Source organism: Poecilia reticulata, chromosome 8 (assembly GCF_904066995.2).
Source record: "Poecilia reticulata chromosome 8, P_reticulata-male-v2, whole genome shotgun sequence".
NCBI lineage: Eukaryota > Metazoa > Chordata > Actinopteri > Cyprinodontiformes > Poeciliidae > Poecilia > Poecilia reticulata.
This window is the reverse complement of record NC_088837.1, coordinates 16,390,096-16,404,007: the sequence shown is the minus strand read 5'-3', so window position 1 is coordinate 16,404,007 and position 13,912 is coordinate 16,390,096. Positions and strand designations below refer to the sequence as shown.

Genomic DNA, 13,912 nt, shown 5'->3' with positions numbered 1-13,912 from the left:
TTATCACCCATGCTAAGGACACTAAATTAATTGAGATGTTTTACAAGACACCTGGAATACAGCTTAAGTGGCGTTGAGCGTGAGAGGAAAATGTTCTGAAACAAGGCGGGGAACTGTCGATGTGTGTGTGTAGAGCACAGTTGGAGCAACACAAAGGAGACACAGGCGCAGCTGAGTTCCAGACAGGCGGGACTCACGAAACCCCATTGTTATCCTGTATCTTCAGTCTGTTCAATCAAATCATACAACCACCTGTCATGTGTTTCAGACAGCCACAGCTCTGTCTCCCACTTGACATGCCTTAGTGGTAAATGGTGTGTGAATGTGTGTGTACGAAGCTGAAAAGAAACCCCAAATATTTAGTTCTGAATTAGGACTTCTAAGGCTAATTTTACAGTGTTTTGAAAATATGTATTTTTTCTATTGTTCCATTACAGTCACACCTTTTATGTTTATGATCACAAAGCTAATTTTAAGGTCAGGCAAAATGACCAAAGAAAACTCTCTCCCTCCCTCTCTCTTTTTCAGAATGTTTTCTAGGCCAGATTATTGCCTTGTCTGCATATTTAAGAATCACTTCAATAGAACCTGATTGGCAGCATGAAGATCTCAGAAAACAACACTTGATGTAAAGACATTCGAGATCAGATGAAATATAAAGCCGTACAATTATGGAAAGGGTCTGGAGAGGGTTACACGGCCATTGTCCAGAAGCTGAGAAAACATGAAACAGTAGGGAACCTTCACAATATTGGAATAACTACTACCAAAATCATTCTAACAGTGAATCTACCTTTCATCCAGAAGGTCAAAACAAAACCAAAGGCAAAATCAAAATCACTGCCTTAGGCATCATTTGCCTCAGTCAGACACAGGTTCTCATAATTCAATAGTAAAAATGTGATAATACAAGAATGATCCATGGTAGAGTCCAATGTCCAAAAACACTACTGATAAGCACAAAGGACAGTCTAACTCCAGAAAATAAGTTGATAAATCCTCAACACTTCTGGGAACTTAATCTGTGGACTGAAAAGTCCAAAGTGGAACATTTAAGCAAGTCTGCGTCCTGTTACATCTAAAATTAGCAGAGCCTTTCAGAAAAAATATATATTGATAACTGAATACCGTGGTGGCAGGGTGATGATCTAGAGCTGCTTTGCTCCATTAGAACCTTGACAACTTGTTGCTCCCTACCAGAAAACCAGGAGATTGCCCGACCTCCAGTTTGTGACCACTTGTGGTACGCAGCAGGATCCGAAAGTCGCCAACAAACCCAACTCTAATTGACTAAAACAACAAAAAAATCAGCATGAGAGTTTTGGACTGGCCTTGACAAAGTTTGGACTGAAATCCAAATGAGATGCTGTGACATTAGAGCAAGGTTGTTTTAGGCAGCGTTTTGGCCCTCAGAAATTGAGCTCATCTGATAGCTGCTTTTTGAACTTTCTTAGGTTATCTTTGTCTGATCTAAAGAAATGTTTGATGCTGTGAAACATGTAAGTTTAACAAGAAAGCTCTCTTAAAAATGCCCTGTAAAGGTGTGAACCACATCCATGATCCCCGAATCTGCTAATTTGAACGTGGGGTGTGGAGGTGTGTGCGTGTGTGTATGTGTCGGGGGGGAGGCGGGGGTCAGGCGGAGGGGTTGGATTTTCTGATTAAATGGATTCCAGTTCTCCTCTTTGATCAAGGCTGGTGAAGAATAATAAGCAGAGGGCTGGCCTGTAAGGCAGACCCAGAGAACAAACCACGTGAGCAGCCAAGTGCTGGTGGAAGACAGGCCAGAGAAGAAGATGAGGGGTGGGGGTAGGAAGATCTATGGGAGAGTGGAAAAAGACAGCGAAGGGACGCTGTGTGAGTCTGTTTTTGTGATAGCGGCGATAGCAATCAGACAATCCCACCTAAGAGTGTTTGGCCATGTCTTGAGCTCTGGTCAGACTGTGAATAAAGTCCCGAAAGCGAGGTTGGAACTGGAAAGAAGGTGACTTTCATTGCAGACTGCAACTGTGACTGGCAGGGACACACGGGGAGAGGCCGTGTTAGCGCAGAAGGAGGCTTCCTCTTGCCACAATCTTTGGTGTCAGAGGAACTCTCCATGATGGTGCTAAGAGGCTTTAAACGTGTAATATAACATGTCCAAAAGAAACATCCTGTCAGTAAAACACCATCTTTCAGCCCGTGGAGCAAGGAATCACACCCACACGGCATGGGATGATGATGAAAAATATGCACCGTTGTGTTCTATTACCGCCATGATAGTTTTGACAAACAGAATGGGAGAGGAGTGAAAAGATGCATTATCTCCTCACAACATCCAAGAATGCCAAGTACGTTGTGAGACAAATTGGAATAAATCTGAAACTCCCCAAACGCCACGTGCAGGCTTCCAAGGAAGACATGCAACCAAATCTGTGGCGAATAAATCCATGCAAATGAGGTTAGGATATGAATAAAAATGAGCAATTGTGCTATTAGTTACAATTAAACGCTGTTAAAATGTCCTCGTGTGGTGAGATAATTGCAACCGGTGGAGGAAAATAAAAAAGCAATGATAACAGCATTGGCTCTGGTGCACAAGGTCACATCCCTCACCTGTACTCCAAGGAGAACCGCGTGAGCTCGCTGCCGTTGTAGATCCATTTGAACTCGAGGGGCCAGCTGCCCTCTGCCATGCAGGTCAGCACCAGGCGGTTTCCCTCCAGGTGAACCTGGGTTTGAGGAGGCTCCATCTTAAAGTAAGGTGGAACATCGTCTACTGGGAGAGAACAATTGGAGAAAAAGGTAAGTTAAACAAAAAGTGCGACTATATGGAACAGAAGGTGAGGAATAAGGTGGTGGCTGTTAAGGAGAGAAAAAAATGAAATGTTTGATTCAGTAACTCAAATAAGAAGACTCACGACACATTTCAGCAGCTCACGAGAAATGAAGGCTCAGGACGAGCCATTTCCATTTTTCTTTTGCTCTTATTAAGAACTTGAAGGTCAACAAAAAATATTGCCAAAAAGCACATGGAATAAATTGCCACTGCAAACGCATCATACTTTTTCCCCTTTCAAATTGAAATGCGCCAGCAAAGAGGTGGAGGAGCAATTTGTGCTGAAAGGAGGAGTTTAAATGAACACTTCCATACCTCTAAACCACTAAAAAGGGGATGGGGAGGAAGATGGAGTTGAAGAGGGGACTGAAGCAGAAATAGACAAAGCAGATGGAGAAAAATATAGCAATCTGAAAAAAAAAATGTAATGCAGGCAATTTAGACGAGGGGAAAGTAGGGAACTAGGAAAGTACGGGAGGTGGCGATGGTGGAAGGGGTTGCTTTAGAAAACACTAAGTTTCCTAGTCTTAAACCCTGCTCTCTGACAGGATGAGTTATGCTTTGTACCTCCCTTCATTTATCTTTATAGTTCCCTAATGCAGCCAGATTATACAAGCCCCATCTGCAACGCTGCACACAGCCAGTCTAGCCACAAGGAAAAAAAAAAAGCCTTTAAGGTGCTCCGCAAAGTCCAGAGCTGAGTTTGGAGACAAAGTGCTTTCATTTGAGCTGATGAAAAAGGCATGATCAGACCTATTGATCTGTCTGCCTCACCAGCCATGGGCGACACTCAACCAATTGCACCAGTGTTTGTGGCGTGCTAATTAAAGTCTGTATTAATAGTTGCAGCAAGCCGCTGGGGCCCTGAAGCACGCATGGTTCAAAGTGTGCTGCAGCAGCTAACTCACTGTCATGGCTGGTCAACGGCGTACCTTTTTAACTCTCCATCCCCCCCCCCCACAGTTCAAACGCAAGATTTATGAGAGCGGATGCAGAGCGTGGCGCGGCGAAGCAAGGTAAATGCGAGGGCACTCCCGCAGAGCAGGGAAGGGGACACAGAAAATGGAACCTGATTGAAACTGTAAATAAAAGAATAAGTGTGAACCTCTGTTTTCCCCCAAAGGCGGTCATGTGAGCAGAGTGCAAACGTATAACACACACACACTCCAGTCTTCTCTAGTGATATCTGTCTGCAGCCTGTTCCCCTTTCAATCACATTCTTCAAATAACTAAAGCATGTCTGTTTTTAAAAAGCAGTTTCTATTTTTATTTGGTAACAATACTCCTCTCCGTGGCACATCTTGCCCTATCTATCACCTCTGCAAGAACTCAAAAACAAACACTATAAAACCTAAAAGGCACTTTAAACTGATCCTTGGCTGAACCATAATAAGGGAGCCATCCCTTGTTTTGTTTTTTTGTTTTTTTCTCTCTGAACACAAACTGCTGGAGTGGTGGCTATGCTGTAATTCTATCCAGTAGTAAATGCATTTGGACTTGATACACACACAAATCCCCAAAAAAACCACTCCCTTTTGTCTGAACAAACACACACAGGCAACAACACAAGACCACATCCAATTGAGTTGGTGGCTCGCTGACGGTGTGCACTTAGCGACTCCATCAACAAGCCGCCATTAGGTTGTCGAACGTGCAAAACCAAGAACCTCAAACACATATCACTCGCCTGAGACAAGGAATCTGCATAATGCCGACTTAGTGATGTCAGATTGTGGAACGGGGGAACTGAGCGCACTCTAATCTCCTCTGTGGTTACCTGTTATGGTGCCATTCATGTGATCGCATTCCTTTCTGTCTCAAATGACCAATTAAAATAAAATCTGATTATAAATCCCCGGACGGCACTTGTGTGTGACACTTGCGACCGGTTTCACATTTAGACTGAAGTGTAGGGTTTCAGGAACAAGCATTTCAGAGGACAGAAAAATCAATGTTTAGCATTACAAAAGAACACAGAACGAAAACGCAATTCATTTCATTTCACGGAGGTCCAGAAAAAAAAAAAAAAAAAAATCACAGAGTGAAACAACCAAGTCAAGTGATTTCTTTTGAGGCCTTGAGCGCTTAAGTGACCACAGGCCATCAACAGTACTCACTGCTGAAACAAGACAGGGCCAATTCATCCTCACACTAGCCTCTCTGAACTAACTTGCTACCAATGAAGAATCTCTTATCTGTAGCCCCAACTCTCCTCCCTCTCATTGTGTTTTTGATATTCACAGAGGATGCGCCTGTTGGAGAGTCTGCTTTGGTGACAGTGGCAGGAATATTTGTCTTTGCATGTTTCAGCCATGTATAAGGAATGTATAAATGTAAAAATATGCAGTTCAAGAGAGTATTTCAAGGTTGAAAAAAAAAAAATCCATGACAAATTTTTGCTTACTTACGTAGATGTGAACTTTTAAATTCATGGATCTCATGCAACTGAGCAAAACTGTAATAGTAAATATGGGGTAATGTAAACTCCTATTGCTGCTGTCACTCTGGTGGTTATCGGTTTTTCTTGTGGATTTCAAGATGGATTTTTCAAGTAGTTATGAGTCACCAAGTCTGATATGCTCATAATAATTTTAGTTGATCCCAATTTATTGTTAAAAAAGTATTGATAACAAAAGTAGTTTTTTCTTGACTGCTTTTGGACGAATGTAACTCAACCAATAAAATCCCTGCTAAAAGAGTTTAGAATATCCAATTAATTTTTTTACAAGACAGATCATAGTTAATTTTTATTTTTACAAACATCAAAATGCTGAAGTGTGTAGAGGTATGCCACAACACTAATTACAATAAAATCCATTCAAAGTAAATAAATTATTTAGAGTCATGTGTAAGATTGTTGAATAATTCATTATTTATTGTACCTATACATTAGCCTTAAGCAGTCGATGATTATTTATTATTTATGTTAGGCGCTGAGGTAACATCAAGCATACTATGCGAGAGCAGTTGATGCTGCACAGCTTTGCAGTCAATCAAATGGTTACCTTCGTTTCAACAAAGACAGAATGATTACAGAAATTGTATTTAAAACTGTCTCTAAACATCTTACGTCTGGATATAGCTTGATTGTCTGGATATAGCTTGATTTGTATGGTTAGCATTCCTGAATCAGTAGATCGTAAATTTAACCGAGATGTCCAAACTACGCCCAAAATGTCCTAGTTCAGCATTTTAAATGAGCGAGTTAGACTCTTTAAATGGACAAAACAATAACTCTAACAGAATACTTTCAGCTTCCTGTCATTTTCCGAAAGTCTCACATCTCAACCGAAGTACTGGCATGCACCTATAGAAAAATTAATTTGCTGTCTCAATGTTCCTAAAAAAATGTCTTTACTTCCTTTTCATCTAACCTAGAACTTTCTTCACTGTGAAACTTTATGTTGAGAGAAGAATGTTGCAGTCAGAATGATCCAATAGCACATAGGCATGGTGCATTTACTGACCGGATGAGCACAGATCATGGAACCAACAATTACAGGTCACCAGGCAGCATTGTTGGGATATTTCTATTAGCAGGGCTGTCCTAGTGTATTATAAGAATAGTAGAAGACCAGACTTCACTGCCAGGTCTTTTTCATTCGGAGTATTTCTTGCTGCATGCGCTAGGATAAATCAGCCAATCACAACTAGCAAGTCAAAACACCAAGCACCTCGTGTTACTAAAGAAGGAAAACTGAAGCATACTGAAAGGAGCAAATATACTTATTATTGTCCATTTTAAATAATAGTTCTTCAAATTTCTTTTTTTTTTTTTACCTATAAATGTGATCACAGTTGGTCCAAATTTGTACAGGATCTTAAGCAAAATATGATTTAGGGCCCTTCCCTACATCATTACCACTAACAATGTTTCAATACAGATTTTGTGGAGCCAGTAGCTAAGTTTATTTGACAATTATTTGCTGAGATGTATTTGCAAAGAAACTGATTTCAAACAAAAGATTCAACTCATCGCATCAGATTTTTACCAAAGATAACACAACAATCAATCAAACTACAAAGATTATTCCGTGCATTTTTGAAAATTAAATTTGCAAACATCTTTCGATATTAAATTTAAATGTTAGACGTTTTTATCTCTGATTAAACTGTTAAATAGTAATAGTATTGTCATTTTCATTAAAAAAATTTCAAATTGCAAAAAGTTATAATTTATATGATTTATTTTCATTTTATTTTTGTGTGTATAGGTATTGTCAACAATGTCATTCACTATATCATATTTACATTGGTCATATACAATAGGCCACTGGTGGACAGCCCTGGTGCCCTTATCGCTACACTTAGAACGTTTTCTGGGGGAAACTCTGTTAGTATTACTGGCCTGATCCAAAGAACGGATCAGTGCTATTTTACCTTAACAGAAATCAGCTATACACCTTACTATGTGTCCCTTTCTGGTTTCATTAAAGCATAACATTTTATGACTCACAAGAATAGCAAGATAGATTTTGACTACAAGAGGTACTTATCTCTTCATCCGTTCTTGGCAGCGCTACATAAAGGTGAGGCTAGAAGTTATTCTTACAAAAAGACAAAAGTGGATCTAGGAAGAAAATAAAGATCAGTCTCTTGGAAGAAAAGCTGCACTCTCCATCCCACTGACAAATGTAGAAAAGGCATTGGTTTGGAAGGTACATGACAGTGCCCACTGAAAGGCAGCGCATCCAGATGGAGCGCTAAGGGGAGGTCCCTCTTGACTTAAACTCCTCCAGCACTACGACTGCAGATAAAAAGCCAAACAGAACCGACAGATCTGGAGAAGACCAAAAACTGGCAATAGGAGGACTGGGGGGGCTTTTTAATGTGGCTGCTGTGCAGAGCAGCTGCCCTCCACAGCCAATCTGCACCACCACAACCCATTCACTACAGATATAAAAACACCTTATTCTAACCTGACAGCTGAGGTTGAATGGTGGCACGACTCCAGTCGGGTCCCCCGCTGCATGTACAGAATTTTAATGGCTGTGAGACAAAGACCACAGGCACTGGGGCAGCTTTATATACCAAAGCCCATTGTGCTCTTCGTTGCACCATGCTGGCATGCAATCACACAGACTGTGTTCACATTCGGCTTTTGTCTTGTGCTATTTCTCCTGTTTTATTTGTGCTTCACCTCGTAACCCCGGCTACGCTGCGACGGTGAGGAGTTTCTTGTGTCTTCCTCTGTTTAAACCTCGGCTATCCGTGTTTCGGCCTTTGTAACAGCATCTTAGATGGCACTTGGCAGTGTATCGCTGAGGTACAGCAATAGCGGAGTGACAGATTGTAGTAACAATTACGGTTCTCTAGTGATGCTCTCTCTCTATCTCCATCCTTCACTGGATGCATTTGTGTTGTAATTATCTTTATCTTCTATGCCATCTTCTTTTCTTTACTACACAAGGCCATGCTCACATAGCTTCCCTGTATCATTATCTCAGTCCATCTAGCCAATAGTGGACCAGGTAAATGTGGAGTTGTCATCTAGTCTCTCCAACTGGTGTTTAACATGTGATATGGGTCATGGCAGACCTCTCTGATGGGGGTTATGCAACTGTCATGGCACTGACCTTGGCTCAGTAATAGTCTAGTGAAAGCTTAAGGGCCATTGGGGATGGCATAAAGTTTCCAGGGACGCATTGCAAAAGCAACTAGGTGAAAGTAATTCTTCCATTTTCAATACGCACAATGGAATATATAAAACATATCAACAATGAGTTCTTCGCTGTCATGTATTTGCTGCTTTAGAAGTTGAAATGAGCAGATTTGGGCAAAGACAATAAGCCATTTCAATGGAGGCATTAACAAAACACTCAAAATATAAACCACTTGTATAACCAAAGTAAACTGAAGGTCATGTTAAACACAAGCATGTTTGTAAGTATTCTTCTTGTATCTATGACAGCAGGTGCCTATGTACAATAGGCGTTAAGTGCGTCAAAAACGACGCCGCCATGACTGAAAGAATTAGGAAACAGCGGACAGGGGAAGATTTAGAGGATGAAAGCAGTGACAGTTAAACAGATGGTAGGAAAAATGCATAGTGTAATGGTTTAAATCAAGAGATCTTAAGAAGTGGGAAAAGAGTTGCGGAAAGAGGGAAATGAAAAGAGAGGGAGGGGTGTCCTCCAACCACAGGCAGCAAGGTGAAGGAACCCATTACAGCAGAAGCCAAACAGGCCCGAAGACAGGTAGAGGAGATGTAGAGCCTCTGCACACTTCTACAGTCATTTACAGAAATGGCCCATGGATCTGTGTCTGCATGCCGAATGAGACCCTTTGTCCATCACAGTTCAATGCATCCCCGTCATTCCCCCGACTGTATTTACGGCATCTGAATCGGCGCACAACTTTTTTGCGTGTTTTTAGTGCAGGCTGGACTCTGCCAGGGTTGCTTCTTGTCATTAATCTTCTTCATCAACAGGATTTCAACAAGTAGTCATGGAGAGAAAGGTGTCTGGTTAAGAACACTTAAGGTGTCGAGTTTGCTGTTTGCAGATGATGTAGTTAGTATATTGACATCTACACACTTACTTTTAGCATGTTTTGAAACCGTCAAAGATGAAAGCCAACTCTTCAGAGTCAGAAGTCATGATTCTCTACTGGAAAAAGGTGAATTGCTCCCTTCATCTAGAACAACATCCAGGATGTTGTATAAAAGAACAATATTCTGGAAAAAAATCTGAAATGAACTTCCTCCTCAAAGTGGTTATGCTTAGCTTTTGAGGTGAGGAGCTCGATTTCCAAGTTAAGCTGCTGCTCAGAAGGAGTCATCTGAACAGAATGTCTCTTGGGTGCTCTCCCTTGAAGGATTTCTGAGAAAGCCCCCACTGGAAGGAGACCCGGGGGCAAAACAAAGACTTGGTGCAGGGACTAACTTTCTGTTTTTGCCAGGGAATGCCCTGGGTTGTCCCAGAAAGAGTTGGAGAGATTTGTGTGAGAGAAGGATATGAGATCTTAAAATTACTCTTTGTCCTTACACTGGCAATATAGAGTCCTATATAGTGACGTTGAATACTCAGAGGAATAGATGGAAAAAAAAAAAAGAAAAAATAGAATTTCTTGTTAAGTCATTAAACATATTTTTCTTTTTGATGCTCTGTGTGCTTTGATGTTGCAGAAAAAGTCCTCGGGTCCCCGCCGATGAAAAACAGCCTGAATCCCAGCTGCATTTAGTGAATTGCCATGGGTTAATTGATGTGTAATTGATGAGATTAATTGAGGTGTAATGTACCGCAGTGACGTGCTTGGGATCGCACTCGCCTTGGGGCTCTGGATTGGTGCACGCTTAGGTGTGCCCGCGTGTCTGCAAGAGGCTGTGGCGGCACAATTAGAAGCAGTACTGTAGCAGCCAGCCAACAAATGGAGATTTAATTAGGAGTGAAGACGGAGCAGGAGGCCAGTCAATGGGCAGCAGATTGAATTATCTGGACACACAGTCCAGCACAGACAAATTCACAGCCACACAAAATCTCAAACACGCACACACACCCGCACACACACCCACACACGCACGCACACACACACACACACACACACTCGGTCGGTCGGTTTGGAATTCTTTACTGTTTGTCACACTTCGCCTTTGAGTAGATATCTCTACCTCTCTGCTCCGTTTATCTTCCTTTCGATAGATTCTCTTTTTTTTCATTTTGATTTTCCCATCCTTTCTAAGATTTTCCCACCTAAATAACAGTTTCCTTTGTGCACGTTGTGGCAGTCTGCCTTACTTGGCGGCTGTGATCTATTCCAATACAGTAGTTCTCATTTACTCTCTCCATACCCTTTCATCAGTTGTCATCCCTTCTTGCGCATTTTTCAATCACCATGTCCTTTCCATCTTCGCTCTCTGCCAAGAGGTCTCTCAATCTTATTCGGTCTTTTTGCACTTCTTCCAACTGTGCCATGATTCCCTCAGTCCTGCTCTCTCGTTCTCCCCGGCACTAACAGTGTATTGTACGGAGCACCCAGGGACATGTCTGTGATATCCAGGAGCCTAATTAGCAAGTCCAGCTTCTGGCATAGAGCACAACTCGCAGAGGAGCACAGGCACAGGGCCCGGCCTCAATTAATGAGACCTCGCACACCCACAGCCACCATTACACGCCCTCTGCAGCATCCAGTCTCTAGCCGGCTCAGCCTTGTCCGACGAGCAGTGGCGAAACCCCAGCTGAGCAACTGCGGCGAGATGTGAGAAAGTTATGTCTTTAATCATCAAGGAGTAGTCACAGAGTAGCTTGGCGGAAGATAAAGCAGGGGTTCTTGTCAGACTTTGTGGCACACAAATAAGATTTATGTTTCGGAGCAGCAGCGAGTCGTGAACACATTCTTGGCAACGACAGATTGGGTAATTTCTGAGTTTTTAAGGGCAAAGCTGTATTAAATTGTTAGGGATGTGGAAGCTTGGATAGCACTTATGGGTCGGACACTAAAAGAAATGACCCAGGCTTCCAATCTGATTTAGTGATTGGTGTTATTTCCCAGGTGGGACAGACGGGGGATGAAGGGGAATGTTCTAACTTTACTCTTGGGGATATCCAGCTCTCATTTGACATCAAATACAGACAGCAACACAAGGCAAAGAAATGGCAATAATCGAATAAAGATACAGAGTAAAAGGAGCGCCATTCAGCTTCTTCTTATGGCTCGATAGAATTTGAAATAGCCCTAAGTGAATTTGGAAAGTAGGGCAAAGAGTAATGTAATAAATAAAATAAACAAACGCATTGAAATGTGAATTCCACAAGGCCCTGGGTCATTAGAGTTAATACTGTGCGTAATGCCATCTGCTGTGATTGTTTACAACAGGCTAGATAATTAGATCCTAATTAGTGGATGGTATGGTGGGGGAAACCTTATTTTACGTGCGCTGAGATGGAGATAATCAGATGCACCTGTGAAGCTGTGTTGTCTGTCCATCCTGGGACCTGTGGGCAGCTCTGTGAAGATGTAGCTATTAGACAGGTCCTGATTTAATTGCTCATTGCTCCAAACAGAATGTGTATCTTCTTTCCCTCCCATCATTAACATATAAATAGAGTTGTATTTATTTGGAGTCCTCTTGTCTCTTGACATTAGCAAAACCTGTGGTTCCACTTGTTCTCCTTTGTCCCACATTTGTGTGTGTATTTTCCATCTCTGTGTGTTTTTGTGTGCGTTTAAGACGCAAAATGTTCTCAGGCAAAATTCATGGACTCAAAATGCCATGTCCCATCCCTGCTTTCCTCCCCAACTGATCTCTTTGAACCTCTGAATGAGAGCAATGCCGATGGCATGCTAATAGCGTTCCGCTAAGTGCGAGGTATCATGGCGCCTGCCATTATAATGTATGCATGTGGAAAAGCTGGTGATTGTGATTCTTATCAGTGTGTCAGAGTGCATGGCTGCCAAACGTTGAGTGGCAGGGGCTGGCAGTAAATGCTAATGGCACGGAGCAGCTGACAGAAAAAAAAAGAATTATTACCTCCTTTCATTACATCTACACGGCCTGCCTGTCGTCCCCCCTTCCTTCCGCCGGGCCCAGGCGTGAACAGCAATCAGTGTTGGGAATGTTTTATTTACCTGGTTTGAAGTAGACAAACACCGTCTTTTGCTGAAATTCATCACTGGGCTCCAGCGTTGGGATCTCAGAAAGTTTTACGACTGCTAACAGGTCACTAGGATTCATCGATATGTAGGCATGGGTTCTTATGAGATGATCTCGGTATTACAATGCGAGATAAAAATGCACTGTGTAGGACAAAAACTGCAGAACCAACATTTATAGCATGTTCCTTTTATTTAAGAGCAGCAGAAATGATATACCATTGAATATTACTGCTCTAATAATGTTATCTATGACATTTTCACTGTTTTTTTTTACACATAATTGACTAAAGCAAAAATGTAGAATGAACAACATGTAAGAGGAGGTGTAATTATATTACTTTTCACTTAGCAGTATAGTATTTGTTTTGAAGTGCTTATTGCATAGAAGAGATCTTTTTGTCAATCTGCTCTTCAAAGTAACACACATATCATGGACTGATATTGATAAAATGCCCTACACATACAGATATGTGAACATTTAAGCAGGGACTTCACAGTGCACACTTGTGGATTACTGTAATAAATTTTATGCATGTTTCTTTATGTCTCACCATACGGTGATGAACAGGTATTCTTTTTTTCTTTTTCATTTAAAATGCTAACTTTATAAACGTCTAACTAGGGCTAAGGAATAACATCCCTTTATTCAATCTAGGAAAGCCCAGATCACTGTCATAGCTTTCTATGACATAAGAGAATTGTGGATCTCGACAAGCGTTTTTAGCTTTCATGTCCCAGGGATGAATTTGTTTATACCTTGCAAACACTCTTAGGGATTAAGACATTAATATTTGCAAACATGTCCTATGATCTCACAAAATAAAAATATTTCAGTACTGCTGTGAGTAAACCCCTGATTCTTGTTAAAAATGTGGCAACGGCTTGACTAGCCTTTAAAACCGACTTCTCCACACCTATTTAGCGTACTCTGTCTAATTTCACGTGAGAAACACGAGCTCTTTGGGAAAACCACGTTAAACGTGTTATATGATCACAGGCTGATGAGTGTGTGGCTGAAGTGGATGTGTTTTCATCTTCTCTCATTTCCACATAGGTCTAGAGTGTAGCAGGATCGTCACCTTTGCGAAACGAGAAGCACACGGGAGCACGAAGTCTCAGCTCCTAATTGAGACCTATGGAGTGTGAGAACTGACAGAATAGGGTTTGTCATTTTGCTGACCCTCTCCAGCGCTCTAAAGAGGGGCCTACATCCTCTATTTTCCTCCATCATCCCTGCAGAAGTAAAAAAAATAAAAAATCCTGCTTTGTGGAGATTCGAGACACCTTCAAGTGGAACCACAAAAGCCGGCAGCCTCTTTCCAGGTCACGCGGCTCACCTCTTTCAGGCACCCACACTTTCTCTTTCGCTGCTTCCACATCTGTGCGGTGCAGCACTTGGAGAGAGGAGAGAGGAGGAAGTCCGTCTCGAGGCATCGTCTTGGGGACAGTCGGGACTAACCCAGCAGACAGACAAAGATCTGAGCTCTCCGACGTCATGTT

General features: G+C 41.9%; 1 protein-coding gene across 4 annotated transcripts in view; it reads right to left on the bottom strand.

The window, feature by feature from the left end:
- The window catches only part of LOC103468816 (protein sidekick-2-like), a 105,936-nt gene that overhangs the window by 43,275 nt on the left and 48,749 nt on the right, over window positions 1–13,912 (bottom strand). For 3 of the 4 annotated variants that reach the window (XM_008416144.3, XM_081610068.1, XM_017306305.2), the window contains one exon: window positions 2,596–2,758. In XM_008416144.3, coding sequence (XP_008414366.2) covers window positions 2,596–2,758 — 163 coding nt within the window. The remainder of the gene's footprint in view (window positions 1–2,595; window positions 2,759–13,912) is intronic. The other variant, XM_017306307.2, reaches the window with a different exon arrangement.